The sequence below is a fragment of the Rhinatrema bivittatum genome, chromosome 14, assembly GCF_901001135.1.
Source record: "Rhinatrema bivittatum chromosome 14, aRhiBiv1.1, whole genome shotgun sequence".
In the NCBI taxonomy this organism is placed as follows: Eukaryota; Metazoa; Chordata; class Amphibia; order Gymnophiona; family Rhinatrematidae; genus Rhinatrema; species Rhinatrema bivittatum.
The window spans coordinates 53080931-53102254 of NC_042628.1; the positions used below are offsets into that span (position 1 = coordinate 53080931).

At 49.4% G+C, this 21324-nt stretch overlaps 1 protein-coding gene across 7 annotated transcripts in view; it reads left to right on the plus strand.

Moving 5' to 3' along the window:
- Positions 1-21324, plus strand: part of POU2F2 (POU class 2 homeobox 2) — a 266759-nt gene that overhangs the window by 239204 nt on the left and 6231 nt on the right. For all 7 annotated transcript variants that reach the window (XM_029577335.1, XM_029577334.1, XM_029577339.1 and 4 more), the window contains 5 exons: positions 8430-8535; positions 17202-17293; positions 18940-19101; positions 19560-19701; positions 20771-20919. In XM_029577335.1, the coding sequence (XP_029433195.1) occupies positions 8430-8535; positions 17202-17293; positions 18940-19101; positions 19560-19701; positions 20771-20919 (651 nt within the window). The remainder of the gene's footprint in view (positions 1-8429; positions 8536-17201; positions 17294-18939; positions 19102-19559; positions 19702-20770; positions 20920-21324) is intronic.

Here is a 21324-nt window from a genome sequence, read left to right on the forward strand (position 1 = left end):
GCCAGGAGGGTTTCCGAGCTGCAGGCTTTATCCTGCCGGGAGCCCTTCCTGCGATTCTCTGATTCGGGGGTTTCTCTAAAGACGGTCCCTTCTTTTCTGCCAAAGGTAGTTTCCTCCTTTCATGTCAATCAATCAGTGGAGCTCCCTGCCTTTTCTCTGGAGGATATTGCTGGCACGTCGGGTGCTAATCTCCGACGCTTGGATGTTAAGCGTGTTCTCCTTCAGTACTTGCAGGTTACTAATGATTTCAGAGTCTCCGATCATCTCTTTGTTTTATGGAGTGGTCCTCATAAAGGTCAGAATGCCTCTAAAGCCACCATTGCTTGCTGGCTAAAGGAGGCGATCGCATCGGCATATCTTGTCGGGGCCGGCCAGTTCCGGAGGGACTAAAAGCCTATTCTCTGCATTCGCAGGCTACTTCTTGGCAGAGAGCCAGTTGGTTTTCTCCTCAGGAAATTTGCAGAGTGGCTACCTGGAAATCTATGCATACTTTTGCTCGGCATTATCGTCTTGACGTTCAGGTGCCAGTTTTTGGTTCTTTTGGCAGACATGTGCTCCGAGCGGGACTGTCTCAGTCCCACCCTACTTAGGGTGTTATGAACCCTGCCCGCGGAGCTAATCCCCGCGAGCAGGCCCTGCTCACCTCGCTTCTGCTGCCGTTTTCTGCTGAGGCCGGCGCCGCTTGTTGCCGTCGTTGTCGGGCCCTCCATGCGGCCGGAGCCACGGACTTTCCTGTTCCTGCGGCCCAGTGGCCGCCCCTCGTGCCTGCTCTTCACTGCGGCCGGAGCCGCGGACTCTATTTCCTCTCACGGCCCAGAAGCCACGCTTCATGCTCCTCTTTGCAGCCGGAGCCGCCCCGACGTCCACGTCATCTTCGCGGCACCTGCACTCCTTGGCGGCTTGAGCCACTCTCGGGGCTTCCTGCAGCGGCTGGAGCCGCTGCTGTCTTTGGGGCCTGCCTCCTGGCCCAGCCCTGCGTCTGCATCTGGACGTCGGTGCAGGACCGCTGTCCACGGTCCTGCACAGTCAGCTTCCTTCCTCCTAGGCGCGCGGCCGCACCTCTCTTCAGAATTTAAAGGGCCCACGGCCGGATATGCCCTGGGCCCCACCTAGAGACTGACTTCCTGTGCTAGCCCTATAAAAGGGCTGTTCCTGCAGTTCCTCTTCGCCTTGCATCGGAGTTTCTTCACTCTGGATGCTCCTGCCTGCCAGAGCTCCGTCAGGTCTTCTTCGTGGAGCTCCTCATCGTTTCGTCTTCATGTCATGTCATGTCTTGATTGCCTGAGGTCCCCGTCCAGGTGTCTTGGTGTCTCGTCTTTGGAGGTCCCGCTTCCTTATGTTCCTGGTTCCTTGGTGTCCTGCTCCTGTGTCTTCAGCGCTCCTGAGCCTTCTGGTCCTGTGAGGCCTTGGTCCCTCGGATGACATCTTTCCCGAGTGTGGAGTGGCCTGCAGGTGGAATTCGTTCCTGTGCTCCTGAGCTGTCTTGTCCTGCCAGCCTTTGCGGAGCTCCGGATAACATATGGCTCCGTTGTCAAAGTTCTGCCTCGGCTGGATTGTTCCCTGCGCTTGTCCCGCTCTCCGCGTGGTCCGTGACCAGCCTCCTCGGGCTGTGTGGGGCACGCAGTGGGACAGGGTGGTCCGCGACCAGCCCATTGGGTCCGCCCGTGAAGGTGGGCTGAGTAGGGCGCCCTGAGAGACAGTGCCAATGTCCTCTTGCCCAGCTTCTCATCTCGTCTAGACTTCGTCAAAGTTCCTTGTCTCTGATGCCGTCGCATTGACCCTGGTCTGTGATGCCGTCGCATCGACCCTGGTCCGTGATGTCTTCGCATCAGCCTTGGTGTCATGTCTTCAACAGCCTTGGTGTCATGTCTTCAACAACCCTCGTCTGTGATGCCGTTGCATCAACCTTGGTGTCATGTCTTCATGTCAAGGCCTCCGTCTGCCCTCATCCTCTGGCCGGCCTGCTGCTCCATGCCGATCCAGGCGGCGGGTCCGAGGAGGCTCGGAACAGTCGGAGAAACGTTCCCCTACCAACATCATCATGTTATTGGCGCTGGGAGCTTGCAGGCCTGGCAGAGGGTAAGACCGTAGTCCCACCATGCTGGAACATGCCGTCATCCCTCGGTTCGGTCCTGGATCCGCCTGGGGTTGGACTGAGGCCCAAGGACACACTAAAACATGCGATACGTAACAGAATGCAAGGCCTTTCGAGGCCGCTCTACGTAACATAGGGAAGCTTTGGTACATCCCACTGTCTGGACTGATCCAGGTACGTACAGGGAAAGGAAAATTGGTTCTTACCTGCTAATTTTCGTTCCTGTAGTACCACGGATCAGTCCAGACTCCCTCCCGTATTTCTTTTGTCAGTCCGCTCGTAGTTTTTTCCTTTTCAGCTCTAGTGAATGCCTTCTTCCTTGCAGAACTTTGAGGTAACATGATGATTTGGCACCGGATGTATCTAACACACAGACAAGAGCTGATTTTGTCTTGCACTGTTCAATGTTCTCATTATATTAGCCTTGTTGGTTTTGTTACTTGCTTGATCTTATTCTGGTTCGATTTGCGTTTGTTTTTTCTGCTTTGATAACGCTTATACTATTGAACATTCTTCCGGCTCGAAGGGGTGTAGGGTGAGCGCTGTCCTTATATGGTATGCCCTTTCATTTTTTCTCTGGCTCCATCTGCTGGACAGGAGGCTCGGCCTAGTGTCTGGACTGATCCGTGGTATTACAGGAACGAAAATTAGCAGGTATGAACCAATTTTCCTGTCCTTAATACAGAAGCACCTCACCGTGGACCTCTGATATTTGTAATCTGTACACCACTATGCGCATTATGATCGGATAACCTGTTCCAAGTTTCATAACCTTGTTCTATGTAATGCCTTTTGGCAATTTTCATGTTCTGTTTCAATGTAAACCGATGTGATCTTTATTTCATATAGGAACACCGGTATATAAAAATCTAAAAATAAATAAATAAATAAATAACCGTAGTTTGCTTGCAATCCCCTCACCTCCATCTGCTCATTTGGCAGAAGCCCATGAGAGGGCATTTTTGGTGGCTGCCCCTGTGCTGCCTGAAAGTTTACGTGTCTTGCCCTCCATGCAGATGTTCAGAAAGCAGGTGAAAGCATTTTTCCTTATGCTAGCACTTGGGGTGTAAGCATGATTACATTGTTCCTTTATAGTCTCTGCGTTTGGGACTTGGGGGATTTTTTACTACAGGTTTTCTCATTGTCTAGTTTAAGTGTTTTTATTCTTCCTTACTGTGGGTAATGGATAAGGCAGGCTTCAATAAAGTTAGCTGGATGCGTTATCAAGGATATTCAGCGCAATAAACGTCCCACTGAATGTTCTCATATGAAGTTATCTGTCTATATGTAGTCAAATAACTTTGAAACCTAACCGGATATTTTTGAATGTTGCCAGTTAGGTTTTAAAATTAGTCGGGAACGTGTTCTTGGATATCTTTAACCAGATAAATTCAAAGAATATAGCCGGTTAAGTGGGAACCAATTAAAAAAAGACGAAGTGAGTCTGCTGGTCTGATGCCCTAAAGATATTTCCAAAGTGAAAGGTCTCTGGCACTGATTGCTGCCTCACTCCTCTGTGGTTTGCCCCCTCCTTATCCCCCCTCTCCCCCCTGCCCCACCTGGCACCCTTCAGTACCCTTTCGGCCTCCAAGCACAGAGGACCCCTCTGTAATTGGCAGCCCCAGCTGTCTAAGATGTTGAGAAATGTCTTTATCTCCTTACTTCCAGAGAGGATGTGGCACAATAATTTGTTCAGCTAAATCCATGTTGGAGTTAGCCAGATAAATTACTTGGCTATCTCAACTCCACCCCAGAACACACACAGAATGCCGCCCATCTACTGGATAAAATGTATCTGGATAAGTGGCGCCGATATTGAGACTTCAACATTTATGAGGATAACTTGAGTTAACAGGATAAACTTTCCTTGATCCTATAGAAAATTCCCTTGACCTTATAGAAAACTAAGGCAGATTAGCACCAGAAGACTGATATTGTGGGTCCATTCCTGATCGCAGGTTTGCCCATCGCATCCTCGTCTCTAAGGTACTTGTCTTGGGCTTTCTTCAAGTCTCTCACTATTTTTGCCTCTACCACTTCCTCTGGGAGGCCGTTTCATGCAACTGAACACCCTTACCATGAAGAAATATTTTCTCATGTCATGAGAAAATATTTCTCATGACATGAGAAATATCACCATTTGTAAACCAAGTGAGAGATCTAGGAGCCACGCTTGACACCAGAATGAACCTTAAAATGTTCAACACCACCACCAAGGAATGCTTCCATAAGCTTCATGTCCTGAAACAACTAAGACCTCTCCTTCACTTTCAGGACTACCGGTCAGTACTACAAGCCATACTGTTTTCAAAGATAGACTATTGTAACGCGCTCCTCCTCGGCCTTCCTCCTCAACGAAACCACTACAGATGCTTCAAAATGCTGCAGCAAGGATCCTTACAAACTCTCGTCGTAAGGACCACATCACACCAATCCTAAAAAACTTACACTGGCTACCTATCAACCACAGAATAATGTTTAAAACCTTATCCATCATCCACAAAAACATCTATCACCGATCCACACTCCAACTCAAAATACCACGCGAACTTCACGTTTCCACAAGACCGATCAGATCGGCATACAAAGGAACTCTCCAGGCCCCCCCTAACAAATCCACTAGTCACACCTCCATCCAGAAACGAACCTTGTCCACGGCTGGACCGTATCATTGGAATCTTCTTCCCCCAGAACTTCGGCAAGGTCAGTTCCTGTCATGCTGGGCCACATGGTGGTGGCAGTCCACATGGTTCCTCTAACTTGTCTTCATATGCAGGGCCTTCAGTGGGCCCTCCAGGATTAATGGGATTAACTTCTCCAACCATTAGCTCATCAGATATCAGTAACTCCTAAGATGTTGGAGTCCCTGGAGTGATGAGTAAACTTAGAAGTTCTTGCCTTAGGATTTCAATTGCATATGCTGTCTACTGATGCTTCCATCAGAGGTTGAGGTACACACAAATAGGTGCTTCATGGACTCAAGAAATGTGGTCTGAAGCAAAATATTATCTGCAGATCAACCTTTTGGAACTGAGGGCCATTCAATTTGAACTGAGAGCTTCCTCACCTGTTTTCGGACAAGAGACTCTTGATCTAGGCGGGCAATCAGATGGCTATATGATAAAGCAAGAAGGCACAGTCTCTCATGTTCTCTGCAAAGAGGCCCTGTAAATCTGGTCATAGGCCTGTCATCACAGCTGTTACGTCTAGGTGACTTATCTCCTGGGCATTCAAAATACACTAGTGGACTGGCTCAGCAGAGTCCTACAGCCTCACTAGTAGACTCTAGATCAAGATCCCAGATGGCCTGTTCCTCTGTTGGGGAACAGTAGTGTTTGACCAATTTGCATCTGAGGACATTTAGATCAGTTCTGTTCCATGAGACTGAACAGCTTCTGACATTTTTGTGCTAAACTGGAATGTTCTGCTTTATGTATTTCCTCCAGTTCCACTCATCACCAGGACCGTCCAGAAGATTCTACAGGACAGGGCTGGAGTTATTCTCAAAGCCCCAGGCTGGTTAGGTCAAATGTGGTATCCTTACTTCCTCCATATGTCGATTCTTCCTCTGATCCAGTTGGGGGTGGCTTCCACTCTCATCACTTAGGAGGGTGGAAGACTTCCACCTGAATTTTCCATCCTTGGCCCTCATACATGGATGTTGCGTGCACAGTAATATCCTCCTTGCCTCTTCCCAGAGCTGTGGAAGACATTACTATCTCAACTAGGAAATTTTCCACCAAGAAGTCCTACAGTTTCAAGTGGAAGAGGTTCTGTATATGGTGTGAGACCTGGACCCCTTTGTATGGGTCTGAGAGACCACCTTCCTCTCAAAATCAAGCCTCAGCATTTCTTTGTTCAAAGTACATCTCAGTGCCTTTGCAGCTTATCACTGGATGGATGGAGCTCCTTTCTCACTCCAGCCTTTGTCAAAGGTCATGAAGAGACTGTAACATACCAAGTCTCCAGTCATTAAATTACCAGTACTATGGGATCTCAGTGTAGTCCTGTGTCAACTCAAGAAACCTCCCTTTGAATCTCTTGAGTTGGTGGACCTGAAGTTTCTCACCTGGAAGATAATATTCCTTGAAGCTGTCACTTTGGCACAAAGAGCGAGCAAGTTATAGGCTCTGGTCTCTTATTCGCTATACCATAAGTTTTGGTTTTTTTTTTTTTTCACAGCAGAGTTTATCTGTGCACTCGCCCTGTTTCTACCGAAAGTGGTATCTGCATGCTTCACTAACCAAATGACTCTGCTGCCTACATTCTTTCCAAGCCAAATGTTACCTGCAGACGACTCAACCTCACCATCAAGTTTCTCAGCTGTTCCAGTCCTTTGATCCCACAGGTTGGGTATGGCAGTTTCCAGACAAACTCTTTCTAATTGGCTAGAGGACTGTATAGCATAGTGCTGTGTGCTGGCTGGCTTACAGATTACAGTGTCTGTCAGAGCTCATCGGGTAAGAGCCATGGCTACTTCCATTGAAGATGACATCTGCAAAGTTGCTACTTGGTCATTTATGCACACCTTCATGTCCTATTGCTGTCGAGACAGTATGTCCTGCAGAAACAGTAGCTTTGGACCAAGCTGTTCTGCACAGCCTGTTCACCAGTAGTCCACTTGGTGGGATCAGGGTTGTTTGTCAGTTACTTACTGTAGAAGGCAACCCTCATCTTGGGACTCCCTACTGGTTATGGATGATTTAATCCTGCTTGTTGATGAAGACAGCAAAGTTGCTTACCTGCAACTTGGGTTCTCCATTGACAGCAGGATAAACCTGGCATATATGTATCATCTAGCCGCCCACTGGAGAGTTGACTAGTCATCTTAGGCTTCAGTTCTGGAAGAGACTGAAGGGCTCATGAAACTGACCTCACGCCCATGCTGAAAAAGATTTCGGAGCTCTGAGAGCTGGGTCCCTGTCGGTGTCATTGGATGACGTCACTTTACGCATTATGGCTGATTTATCCTGCTGTCTATGGAGAACCCCTGTTAAAGGTAAGCAACTTTGCTTTACTTCTTTACCTGTTTTCCTCTGTCTGTTCCTACTTTCTCTGCTCCCCAGACCCTTTTCTGATATTTTCCCATGACCTTCTGAGATCCCTTCTACCTCTTGAATGCCGATTTTTTTTTTTCCTTCTTACATTTTCGGCCTTCTCTTTTCAAAACCATACATTAGCAGTATCAGTCTGCAGGAGATTTTGAAGAAGATCTACTCTTTGGTGCTGTATTCATATTTTATATGCAGCAGTATGATGTTTGCATAAGACTCTGATGATTATAGCACAGCAGTGCTCTTGATTTTGTTAGATTTATAAACCTAGGTATGACTAAGCTGGGGAGGAAACTTTTGGGAATTTTACACACTTATTCTAACTCATAAATTAAATAAAAATGTGAGAAAAAGGGAGGTCTAAATTTATTTATTTTAGCTGTTAGCTGAATGACAAAGAAAAGTTTTGCTAGAGAAAACTGATTTGTTTCTGGTACTAGGTTGACATCTGGTGGTTATCTGTAGGAATTGCAGGCATGTGTTCTTTTTGCAAGAAATTGTTTTAAAACATAGAAACGTGATGGCAGAAAAAGACCATGCAGCCTATCTAGTCTGTCTGCCCTAACAATTCCTTCCCATATCAGGAGTTGAACCCGGACTGCTTGGGTGGAAACCAGGAATCCTGACTGCTAATGGTGTACTAATGTATCAGGAGTTTAAAAAAAAAAAAAAAGACATGTAAACCTGAAAATGTGCACACGCAGATATGCTTAGCACACATGAAATGTCTATGCACAGAAAGTGCAGGACCCCTGCATCATGAACTGCCAGTTCAGCCCCAGAAACTACTCTACCTCTGACCAAGAGTTAAGAAAACTAGAGCACACCTTTCTGCACTGGGGGCTGTGGTTATTTCCTCAGTTAACAGAGGAGCGCTAATTTGTGCACACAGTTTTACTTACGTTTGTGTGCACATTTTTTGTGCACTAAACTCCTTGTTAATCTGGGAGTAAAGTTATGCGCACAACCAAGTGCACCTTATTACATCGGCCTATTAGTGAGAACCAAGCCTGTTCACTGTTACCTCAGCCTTTAGTATTAAAAAAAAAAAAAATCCACTGGTGTAAGATAGCCAACCTCTGAACCCCCGAGGAAACGCAGACTCTGACGCTGAGCTTTGAGCTGGCTGAATAGAAGTGATGGTGGGAGATGGTTCACTTTAAATTTGAACTTCTAGACACCCATTCAAAAAGTTCTCTGACTAACCCCACTGCAGATTTTGGAAAGTTCTTCTCATGTTTCTACTTTTTCTCATTTAATTTTTTTTTTCCCATTGCTAGGACATCCAGCAGCTGCTTCAGCTTCAGCAGCTAGTTCTGGTCCCAGGACACCACCTCCAGTCACCTGCTCAGTTCCTGCTGCCTCAGGCACAGCAAGGACAGCAAGGTAAAGCTTTCAGGAAGAGGGCAGGGGCACAGTAAAGCAGGTGGGGGAGGGGGGTTATGGGGGGGGGGGTTTATGGTACGTGTATATTGATGTTCCGTGTGGCATCGTCAGAGGGTATCCTGGGTCCCTTGGGGCAAGGCAGGGGCATGGTAAAGCAGGTGGGGGAGGGGAGTGGGGTTATGGTACCTGTATATTGATGTTCCGTGTGGCATCGTCAGAGGGTATCCTGGGTCCCTTGGCATGGTAAAGCAGGGTATCCTGGGTCCAGGGGCATGGTAAAGCAGGTGGGGGAGGGGAGTGGGGTTATGGTACATGTATATTGGGGTTCCGTGTGGCATCGTTAGAAGGTATCCTGGGTCCCTTGGGGCTCGGCAAGGCAGGGGCATGGTAAAGCAGGTGGGGGAGGGGAGTGGGGTTATGGTACGTGTATATTGGGGTTCCGTGTGGCATCGTTAGAGGGTATCCTGGGTCCCTTGGGGCTCGGCAAGGCAGGGGCATGGTAAAGCAGGTGGGGGAGGGGAGTGGGGTTATGGTACATGTATATTGGGGTTCCGTGTGGCATTGTTAGAGGGTATCCTGGATCCCTTGGGGCCTGGTAAGGCAGATTTCCCTTCCTTTTCCCACTCCTCCCCCTGCTTCCTTCCTCGGCAGAACCTGTTTGCACCCTGCTCTCTCTGTGCTGACATTAACTGAACTGATTGCAGCCCAGCAAGGCAGGGCCATTCAGAAGAACTGGGTGAGATGGAGGACCACCCAGGGTGCCATGCACTACCACGGCTGTCCTTACAGTGGTGGCAGATTTCAGCCCATGCACATTCACTCTATGTGGCCTGAAGGGGCCTACCGGTGGCTCTGTCATCAGTGGGGGGACTCCTCTCTGCCTGTGATGTTAGAGGGGGCACACCAGCCTCCCCATCCCTCTTCCCATTCTTGATCCGCAAAACCCCATGATGTCACTGCAGCCAGGAGGTGCTGCTCTGCAATATCTTGGTGCCAGCACACACAGAAAAGAACATAAGCAGAGGAAGGGCTCCCATTACTGAGGTCAGCTGAAAGGATGGGGAAGGAGAGAACGACAGGGGGATAGAAGAGGAAAGTGAAGTAGGGAAGGATAAGATTAGAGAGACGGGGGAAATGTGGAGTGAAGGGCGGGTTTGCGTCTCAGGCCAGGCATCCGGGTCAATCAGGGCTGGGGATGCCGGGGGAGATAGGAGAGGAGTCCTAGTCATGGCCAGATGGCATGCAGGCGTACCATGTCCCGGAAGGCGCTCTGCTCTGTGGCCTTGGCCAGGGCCTAGGGAGGAGGCAAGGGGTGGGAAATGGAGAGCTGAAGGGATAAGAAACAGGAGATGGTGAGTGATAATGGAGGGAGGTGGAGAGTTGGGAATTTATGGAAGGTAATGGAGAAGGGTAGGAGAGAGGGAGCTGAAAGATGTAGGAAGAGCTGCAGTAGATTTGATGAGAAGAGTGATGGGGAAAATGATATGAACGAGAAGACAAAATGTAAGAAAGACCAGGAAAGGGAACCTGGATCAAGAAAGGTAGAACAAATCCTTTTATCTTCAAGTTAGGACTTATTACAATGCAGAGCAGATTTGTTTTAATGTTTAACTTTTAGCTGGCAGTTCCTGAACATACCCAGATCAGTCCAGAAAAGTGGGTTGTGTATCCCTACCAGCAGCTGGAGTCAGAGAACAATTAGAACTTTGGGCACTGCTACATAACGTGAGCGCCACCTGCAGTCACTCAGTATTTCTCTGACTCCAGCGGCTGGTACAGATGCACACTTGCAGTCTTTAGTTATATTTTTTATTTAGTTGGTTTGAATTTAATTTTGGGGTTTACGGTCGCTTCCTGAGGTGTTAGGCGCCTTCGTGGACCATCCCTCAGTAGAAGCCGGGCGTCCGGGGGCTTAGACATCCCTGACTGTGTTTCGCCCGCTCCGTCCTGGGGTGTACAGGCTGGGGGCTCCTGGTCTTCCTACCCCCAAAGCTGCTCCCTCGACCCCTGTTAGTGCAGGCTTCAATAGTTTAGTTGTTTAAAGTTAGTTTAAAAAAAAAAAAAGTCTCTTCAGTCTGAGGTAAGGAGTCGGCACCGGGGGAACCTGCTGTGCAGCAGGCTGTGGGGACAGCTTTGAGCTGTGGCAGTTTCGTTTCCTTCCTCTCCCGGGGCTCCGGGTTGATAGTGAAGGTAGGCAGTGTGTGTGCCGGGTCCAGGCCACGTTTTCAGCACCCGGGTGGCTGAACTGCGCGGTTCCTCGCAGAGGCCTTCTTTTCTTTTTTTTTTCCCACGCTGCCTGCGGCACTTGCATAGCTGCAGGTCTCGGGCCTATTTTTTTTCTTCCCTCAGCTGCTCTGACCGCGTGGCTACGCGGCCCGGCATGGCGCCGTGAAAATCGGCGGTCTGCCGCTCCTGTGGGGCACGCGGGCAGAATTTGAACTCTGTGTCGTTGTGCCCAAACTGCTCCGGTTTGGAAGGCCCGTCGGGGATTTCCCCCCTCCCGCTTTGGTCCCCATGGCAGTAGATCTGATGTTGGGGACTGGGAATCGGCCCCACAGGACCCCCCAGATGGGGAGGTAGACGCGGGAGATTTTTCCCCAGGGTTTATCTTGTTGATGCATCAGGACATTTTGGCACGGAGACAGACTTCCTTAAAGAGACCCGGGCGCGCTGGGGATCCCGCTGAGCCCCCTCTGAAGCAGGGACGTCCTGCAGCCACCTAGCAGCGCCCGGTGGTCTGCTCTTGTCCTGGAGAGGATGGTCGCGGGGATCCCCATGGGTCCAGGTTTTGGGGCAGGGGCGGCACCGGTCCAAGTCTGGGGGTCAGATCTGCGCAGCTACCGGGTGCGGATCCGGACCAGAATCCTTATCCGGTGGACACGGATATGGATGATCCTGATGGGGATGACCTCCCTCCGGTGGAGGGTGATGAGGTCTTAAGGTTACTCAAGAGGATTCCGATAATGAAGGGGTTAATCCGGTTCTGGATGATATTCGGGGACCATCAACAGCTTTTCCACCGCCTAAGAAAGTCCGAAAGCTGGTGACCCGCGAGTGGGATACTCCGGATGCGGACTTAAAGGTGGGTAGGGTGATGGGAAAGCTCTACCTGCTGTCGTCAGAGGTGCTGGACCTGCTGAAGATTCCGAAAGTGGATGCAGCTGTCTCGGCGGTAACAAAGAAGACCATGATACCCGTGGCAGGATCTGCCGCCTTAAAGGACATGCAGGACCGAAAGCTGGAGGTCCAGTTGAAGCGGGTTTTTGAAGTGGCCGCTTTGAGCCTTCGAGCGGCAGTCTGCGCTAGTCTTATGCAACGAGCGTGCCTGTGCTGGGTCCAAGAGGCGAGTACTAATGCGGCGGACGCCGACGGTGGAGAGTTGCAGCTGGCCCGTTTGGAAGCTGGAATTGTGTATGGAGCAGATGCGCTATACGACCTCGGCTTGGTTCATGGTGTCCGTGATGGCAGCTCGTCGCCTTCTCTGGTTACGGAATTGGGCAGCGGACCTCTCCTCAAAATCCCAACTTTGTAACCTTCCCTTCAAGGGCAAGCTTCTCTTTGGGGAGGAGTTGGATCAGTTGGTCAAGCTCCTTGGGGAGTCCAAGGGCCATAGGTTGCCAGAGGATAGAAGAGCGACCAAGAAAGTTTTTCCCCCTCGGGCTTGTTTTCGGGACTCTCACTGTTTTCGATCTGGCAGATATTCTGCTCCGGCGGGTCCTAAGTTGACACTGGGTCGCCAATAGTCCTTTCGCGGTGGCCGCCGCTCTGGGAGGGACTCTGGACACATCTGGGCGAGTAGCAGTAAACCCGCCCAATGAAGCCACGAACACCCATTCCGTCGTAGAAGTGTCGGAGGCAGATTATCTGGCTTTTACGCGGAATGGGCAAGAATAACCTCGGATCGCTGGGTCTTGGAGATGATCAGGGACGGTTATGCCGTGGAGTTTGCGCGTCCAGTCCGGGAAGTGTTCGTGGAGTCCCGTGTGCTCTCTCGCGCCAAACGCGAGGCGGTACAGGATACCCTGCATTGGCTGCTCGACCTCAGAGCCATTGTCCCGGTGCCGGAAGCGCAGCAGGGATGGGGACGGTACTCAATTTACTACTTGGTCCAAAAAAAGGAGGGCACTTTTTGTCCCATCCTCGATCTGCAGAAACTCAACCGTTGTCTCAGGGTCCCTCGTTTTCGTATGGAAACCCTACGGACTATGATGGCAGTGGTTCAAAAGGGCGAGTTTCTAGCGTCCCTGGATCTCACGGAGGCGTATCTTCATATTCCAATCTGGATGCATCATCAGCGGTTCCTGCGCTTCAAGGTCTTGGGTCAGCTCTTCCAGTTTCGAGCCCTTCCGTTTGGCCTCGCCACAGCTCCTCGGACTTTCACCAAGGTTATGGTGGTGGTAGCGTCTTTCCTTCGCAAGGAGGGTATTCTGGTCCATCCTTACCTGGACGACTGGTTGATTTGTGCCAAGTCTCGGGAGGATTGCGTATGGTCCGTCCACACGGTGATGGTCACCTTACAGTCACTCGAGTGGGTCATCAATGTGCAGAAAAGTCATTTGGAACCCACCCAGAAGCTGATTTACTTGGGAGCGAGAGTCGATACATTACAAGGCAAGGTGTTTCTGGCAGAGGATCGTCTGCGGAAGTTGCAAGAACAGATTTACGCTCTCCTGCGGAGCAAGCAGCCCACAGTGTGGCATCATCTGCAAGTCCTGGGCTCCATGGCTTTCACCTTGGATTTGGTGCCCTGGGTGTTCGCTCACTTGCGACTGTTACAACGTGCGCTCTTGTCACGCTGGAGTCCATTGTCGGAACAGTTCCATCTCCCAATGCAGCTACTTCCCGAGTCCAGACTCATTCTGTTGTGGTGGCCTTCGCGCGACAATCTGGAACGGGGAGTGGACTTGGATCCTCCAGATTGGATAATAATCTCCACCGATGCCAGTCTGTCCATCTGGGGAGCAGTGTGTGCAGACAGAACCAACCAAGGGCTCTGGTCTCCGATGAGGGGTCCTGGTCCATCAGTCGGCTTGAGACTAGAGCCGTATGGCTGGCCTTACAGGCGTTTCTCCCCTGGATACGGAACAGCATGATTCGCGTGTTCTCCGACAATGCGACGATGGTAGCTTACATCAACCGCCAAGGTGGCACAAGAAGTCCCGCGGTTGCTCTCGAGGCGCGCCTCCTGTTCACCTGGGCGGAGCGCCATCTCCAGGGAATTGCAGCTTCTCACATTGCGGGAGTGGAGAACGTGCAGGCCGATTTTCTCAGCAGACAACAGCTCGATCCCGGGGAATGAGAACTGTCTTGCGACACGTGGAACATCATTTGCACCCGTGGGGTGTGCCGCAGTTGGATCTGATGGCAACCAGGGTGAACGCGAAGATGGACAGATTTTTCAGCCGTCGGCGAGAGCAGGGCTCGGTGGGTCTCTATGCGCTGGTGTGTTCCTGGCCCACGGGAATTCTTCTGTACGCCTTTCCTCCATGGCCCCTCATCGGTCGACTTCTTTGTCGCATTGAACTCCATCCCAGCAGGGTGGTTCTGGTGGCACCAGAGTGGCTGCGTCGCCCGTGGTTTGCGGATCTGATTCGCTTGGCCCTAGAGGGTCCATTGCAACTCGCTCAACTTTCGCATCTTCTCCGTCAGGGGCCCATATTTTTGGATCGGGAGGATCACTTCTCTCTCACAGCCTGGCTTTTGAGAGGCGACGTTTACGCTTGAAGGGTTATTCCGAGCAGGTTATTTCCATACTCCTACAGGCTCGCCGTCCAGCCACGTCTATGGCTTTTGTTCGCGTTTGGAAACTGTTTGAGGCATGGTGTCTCCCACGCTCCTGCAATCCGTTGACGGTGGACGTCATCCGGGTGCTTGAATTTTTGCCTCAAGGACTCGCTAGGGGGTTAGCGTTTAATTCCCTTCGGGTTCAGGTGGCAGCGTTGGGCGCCTTGCGTGGTCGGTTGAATGGTGTGTCTCTAGCTGTCCATCCGGATATTGCTTACTTTCTCAAAGGGGTTAAACATCTGCGTCCGCCTGTCCGGCCTTTATGTCCCGATTGGAGTTTGAATCTAGTTCTCCGGGCGCTGTGCGAAGCCCCCTTTGAGTCTCTGCGCAGGGCTTCGTTGAAGGATCTGACTTTAAAAACAGTGTTTTTGGTGGCTATTTGCTCTGCCTGCCGGATTTCGGAATTGCAGGCATTGTCGTACCGCGATCCTTCTTTGGATTTATGACGATAGAATTTCCCTGTGCATGGTTCCCTTGTTCCTTCCCAAAGTGGTTTTGGCCTTTCATGTCAATCAGGCGGTGGATCTTCCTGGTTTTCCGCACTGGGCTCTGGATTCCTCTCAGGGCAGGGACCTTCATCTATTGGATGTTCGGCAAATTTTGCTGCGCTACCTGGAGGTTACTAATAATTTCCGACGTTCGGATCACTTGTTTCTCCTGTTTGGGGGGCACAAACAGAGTGACAAGGCGTCTAAGGCGACTATCTCTTGTTGGATTAAGGAAGCCATTGGCTTCGCCTACATTTCTCGAGGGCGTCAAGTGCCGTTGGGTCTCAGAGCACACTCAACCAGGGCACAAGCGACCTCTTGGCGGAGTGTCAACTCCTGTCACCTCAGGAGATTTGTAAGGCGGCAGTGTAGTCTTCTTTACACACTTTCACTAAGCATTATAGCTTGGACGTTAAAGTTGATGGTCCTTTGGTGAGAGTGTATTGCATGCGGGTCTTTCGGGTTCCCGCCCAGTGTAGGATGGCTTGGGTATATCCCACTTTTCTGGACTGATCTGTGTATGTTCAGGAAATGAAAATTGGTTCTTACCTGCTAATTTTCATTCCAGTAATACCTCAGATCAGTCCATAGGCCCACCCCTTTCTTCAGATACCGAAAGACTGCATTGCCTTACGATTTGCTGTTTTTTTAATTATGGAGTTCCATGTTGACAGAGTTACTCGATGGAGCAGTTTCTGAGTCTATTTGTTGAGGCCGCAGGTTGTCGTTTTTTTGTTTGGGTTTCAACCTCGGCCGCTAGTTAGTTCTGTTAGTGTGGGCTTGGGTACAGGACAATACTGAGGGACTGCAGGTGGCACTCTCGTTATACAACAGTGCCCAAAGTTCTAATTGTTCTCTGACTCCACCTGCTGGTAGGGATACACAACCCACTTTTCTGGACTGATCTGTGGTATTACAGGAACGAAAATTAGCAGGTAAGAACCAATTTTCATTTTTCAAAATTGTGCGGGATAACTGCAAAGCCTGTGGGTGCTTTCCCTTTGAAAAATGAACCTGAAAAACTTTGCACCTTTCTGTGGGCAAACCAAAATGCCTAATTATGAAAATGCAGAAGTGTGCATGGTGTTGCCTCTCCCGACCTAACCCCAGCCTCAGGAATGCCTCCACAAGAGCAGTGATTTTTTTCTTAATTAAAAAAAAAAAAAGGCACCAGGATGGGGCCAGTGGTGGCCTTCACCTTCCAGCCCAGCTGCATTGGGGAAAAGGAAGCAATCCAAAAAGTTCCAGGTCAGCGCCCTGATCCGACTTGGCAGAAAATCCGCACTCCGTAAAAGCGTGCTGCTTGTGGAAAAACATCCCCGCCTTTACCTGCACCCAGGGTGACTGACTTTTTGATTCATGTAAAATAGCCATTCATGCATGACTGATCAGCAGACGGAAGTAGGGTGGCCACTGACGCATTCCCAGGACGCAGGACATCCCCTCAGGAAATGCCACAGCAAACATTGCATGATTAACGGCCCGACCTTCCCACGTGCAGGCATCCTGAAGCTCTGCCTCAGTGATGCCACTCAGCTTCACCAAGGGGGCCTTTGTTGCAGTTGCCTTGCTTGCCCCCGCTAATGCTAGCCCTGACAGTAAACACGCACTGCCATTCTCTGCACTTTATCCCCCCTCCCCCCCCCTTCTTGGCTCTGGATTGCAAAGGAATGGGGCTGAGACATGGAGGGGTGGGGGGGGGGGGGGGGAGAGCTGCTGAGGGGTCAGGGCGCATGCGCTTCCCATGTCCTCTTCCCCAGTACTACTCTGTCCATAGCACTGTGTCCCGAGAAACTGAGAAGACAGTGGAGATAGAAAGGAATGTGAGATGAGGGAAGGGAGAGGGGGAGCAGGGAGGGGAGACGGATAGGGCTACAACTCCTCCCATCTCACTCCTTTTCTGTTGCCAAGCTGAATCCAGTCCAGGCTCCCCTCCCTGGACAAGGGGGCAGGCTAAGGAGGTTTGCATTTACCCCTCTTGCATCTGTGAATTTCTAGTTCCTGCTTTGCTTTAAGACATTGAAACTATAATTTCCTGCATTCGGTGAGAGTAAAATGAAGCCTTGGGTTGGTCTGCCCCACAGGCAGGGAAACATCATTCTGCATATTATGTTGGCAAAGATGTAAAATTGTCATGCCAAGAAAGTTATCTGAATCTAATAATCCTATCAAAAATAAGCAAAGGGCTTTTCTTCTTTTAGTGCTCACCTTGTCTTAAATTATGCACGTGGTCTCTCTGCACGCAAATGGAAGTCTCTTGTTACCCGTGATTGTCCTTCAAAATAATCTTTAAAAGGTTGCCTTCCCCAGAATCTGCCTGTTTATGGGTAAGAAGGGATCTTTGTCCCCTGCGTTATGTGACTAAATCACTTCATTCCCTCATCAATCTTCCAGGTTTGCTATCGACACCAAATCTATTTCAGCTACCTCAGCAAAATCAAGGCGGCCTCCTACCAGCTCAGCCCAGGGCAGGGCTCCCCGCACAGGTCAGTATGCCAAGGAAAGTCCTCTGCTCTCCAAGGCCTACCTAGCTTCCCTCCCTACCATCGTCCTGTTTCATGTTACCGGGCTTATAGTTTCGTGACATCACCACCCAGGCAAAGAATCGTGCAGTCACTGTGGACAGTACGTTGAAAGACTCAGCCCAGAGTTCAGCGGTAGCCAATAAAGCAAATAGAAATGAATCAAGTAAATAGATGATTATAAGGAAAGGAATGGAGGATAAAGCAGAGAATATCATAATTTGTATCGCTCCATGGTGAGTATTGTGTTCATTTCTGGTCACCACATCTCAAGAAAGATAGAGCAGGATTAGAAAATGTACAGAGAAGGGCAACCAAAATGATAAAAGGGGATGGAGCAATTCCCCTATGAGGAAAGGCTAAAGAGGTTAGGACTCTTCAGCTGGGAGAAGGGACAGCTAAGGGGAGATATGCTAGAGGTCTATAAAATCAGGAGCAGGGTGGAACAGGTAAACGGTGAAAGGTTATTTACCCTTGCCAATGCCACTAGCACTAGAGGGTATATTCGGGCCCAGGCTTAGGCACAGGCAGCTGCCTAAGGTTCCACATTTTGAAGCCACCAAATATCCAGGCCAAAGAGGCCCTTGTTTCCACTTACTTTAGGGCAGTGTTTCAGCACAGCATCGAAGATGCACCACCCTGGCACTCTACCTATAGGCGCCAAAATCGTACATCTGGCCATGGATACATCCATGAAGCTAATAGGTAGCAATTTTGAAACAAACACGAGAGAGTATTTTTTCACTCTGCACACAATTAAAGTGGAATTCATTGCCGGAGGATGTGGCGAAAGCAGTTAGCGTAGCTGCATTTAAAAAGGCTTTAGACAAGTTCCTGTATATCCTGGTTATGAGCAGGAAGAGCTGGATCTATTCTTTGGAGTCCTACCAGGTACTTGTGACCTGGATTGCTTTGATGGACCTATGGCATTTCTTTTTTTGTTTGTAATTTAATGTTTATTAAACAAAACAGATGAACTATAGCACAATGAGAACATACAGTGCCATGAAACCATACAGATATTTCAGTAAGATGTTACCATTAACATGCTACCACAATAATAAACCATCATACATGACCTATGGCATTTCTTATGCTCTTCTGTTAAGGCCTGCAATGTAATGTTCCCAGCACAGGGAGGTCAGTGACCTTGACTCAAGGACACTTGGCCTTTTTGTGCTCCAGGCTATACTGTAAATGCATAAAAATAAAAACAGTAACTTAATTATTTCAAGTTCATGAGACCATGAGATGGCACCTAGGAATCCAGCTGAGTGGAGTCTCCTTGACTTCAGTTAATTGTCAGTAAGAAACGGTAGCTTTTTCTTAGGGTACATAGTCTATTGTTTGTCCATATCTGGATCTAGTCTATAGCATTCCCCAATATCATTCAGTCTTCTCCTGCTACTGTTCTGCTGCCCCTTTATGCCAATACTTGTCCAGTGCAAGGTGGGAACAGCCCCTCACTGATACCTCCAGTCAAGCTCTTTAAATTCTGCTTATGAAATTCTCTGGCTAGGAAGTTCTTGTGACAAGGGTGCTGCAAGGTAAGGCAGAGAGGTGTTTTGGGCTGGGTTGCTGAGACCCTCTTCTCTGGTTCCTGACTGCAGGTGGTAACCAGGCCCGGGCTCCCTGAATCTCACCTCTCCCACTCCCAGCCAACCAAGTGCTTGGACACAGCCTCTCACCCTGAGGAGCCCAGTGACCTGGAGGAGCTGGAGCAGTTCGCCCGAACCTTCAAGCAGCGCCGAATCAAGCTTGGCTTCACTCAGGTAAGGGACGGACCTCCCGGCGGACTTGAAAGCTCAAAAAAGTAGGAGAAGATAGGGTAACAGGACTTCTAAGCGCAATGTCGCTCAGAGTGGTTGAGGGGCATGAGGATAACAGGGTGGACGAGAGGGACTTGGATTTCCCTGGGTAAGGGGAAGTGGATGGAGACCTCCAAGCTTGATGGCTCTCAGGTAAGGGTGGAGAGTGGATGGGGGAGAGCTCGGAGTTCAGCTTCACTCAGGTAACCGGGCAGATGGGGAGCAGGTGGGGGCATCAAAGGATTTCACGAGCATGCCCAATTTATCTTAGGCTGTAGTACTAGGACAGTTATGCTACAGTATCGCTAAAAGCCCCATTTCCTTTTATAACGCCTTGCCTCCTTTGTACAGCTGTACCTTATTGTATGTGAGTGTAGATGAGGGGGTGCAGGTGAACATACTCCTTTTCTTCCTTCTCTCAGGGTGATGTAGGGCTGGCCATGGGGAAGCTGTATGGGAATGATTTCAGCCAGACGACCATCTCTCGCTTTGAGGCGCTAAACCTGAGCTTCAAGAACATGTGCAAGCTAAAACCCCTGCTGGAGAAGTGGCTGAACGATGCAGGTGAGATTATGGGCGCCACCTCTGTCCCTGGGGAATTGGCTTTGTTATATGGGTGGGCCCTCTTCCCTAGTAGCAAAGATGAATGAGCTTACACATTCCTGCAGTTCTGCTGGTCCCAGCACTGGTGGAAGGTTTGAGTTTATTTTAGTGCAAATCCTATGGGACCTCCTGCTCATGTACATCTCCTCCTACTACTACTGCTACTGTTAAACATTTCTCTAGCACTACCAGGTATACGCAGCACTGTACACATAAGAGAGAGTCCTCAATCCTTGGACCTTACAATTTAGTGAAAACAGACAGACCAGACAGATAAGGGTTTGGGGAGAGACTGGGATAAGATTTAAAGTTTATTGAAGATGAGGATTGCTTTACCTGATTCAGTAAATCTTGAGGTTGAATCTCTGCCCTAAAAACCATCTAGATAAGAAAAGCAGGACATGAAGTGGGTGGGTGAGGGGTAGAGTGGGAGGGAATTACCTAGCCCAGATTAGTTTTTCAAAGACTGCCTTAAGTGCTCCAGCAGTTGAGTGGGTGATATACTGTATCACAAGACACCTGAAAACAGATTTTTTTTTGTCAAAAACAAAAGATGGTTAGTATAGCTGTGTTTAAAAAGGATTGGATAAGTTCTTGGAGGAGAAGTCCATTACCTGATATTACTTAGAGAATAGCCACTGCCATTAGCAATGGTTACATGGAATAGACTTAGTTTTTGGGTAATTGCCAGGTTCTTATGGCCTGGATTGGCCACTGTTGGAAACAGGATGCTGGGCTTGATGGACCCTTGGTCTGACCCAGTATGGCAATTTCTTATGTTCTTATCTTTTTCTGTCTTATCTGATAAGCAGGAATCTAGTTCCAAGCTGAAGCTCCAGTGACCACACAGACTCATGCTAACAAAAGTTTAGCCCGTTTGCTTAAAACTGCTGAAATCTAAGAATGCTTCAGCCACCATGAATAAATTCTTCACATCTAGCACAGAATAGTCTTGCAAAAAGACTTAAGGCAGCCTCTGCTCATCTGCCCCTCTCTCTCTCTCTCTCTCTTCCCCATGGGATGGCCTCAGAGACCATGTCAGTGGACACCACTCTGCCCAGCCCCAACCAGCTGAGTAGCCCCAGCCTGGGGTTCGACGGGATGCCAGGGCGCCGAAGGAAGAAGCGCACCAGCATCGAGACCAATGTTCGGTTCGCTCTGGAAAAGAGCTTCATTGCGGTGAGAGGTCGCAGCCTGGGCTCTGAAGGCCTGTGAGGAGGAGCTAGCAAATTGTGCTGTAGGGCTCGTAATGTTGTTTGAACCTCTTGTCCACCGGTACAGTAATCGTATTGGATGGTATATTCAAAGTTCAGTCATTACACAGTGCAAGAGGAAGGAGAGAACCGGGAAGAAAGGAGGGAAAACCAAGAATGGGGACAGAAGAGAAGACCAGGGACAGAGACAAGAGGGATAGGAGAGAGAATGAGAGGAGATGCTGGGGGTTTTTGCTACATTTCAGGGACTCAGGGCAGCTTACAACAACATCAATGACTACAAGCATATAAAAATATAATAACATAACACAATAACATCAATGCAATACCATAAATATATAGAAATACCTTTCAACATGACCAAATTACT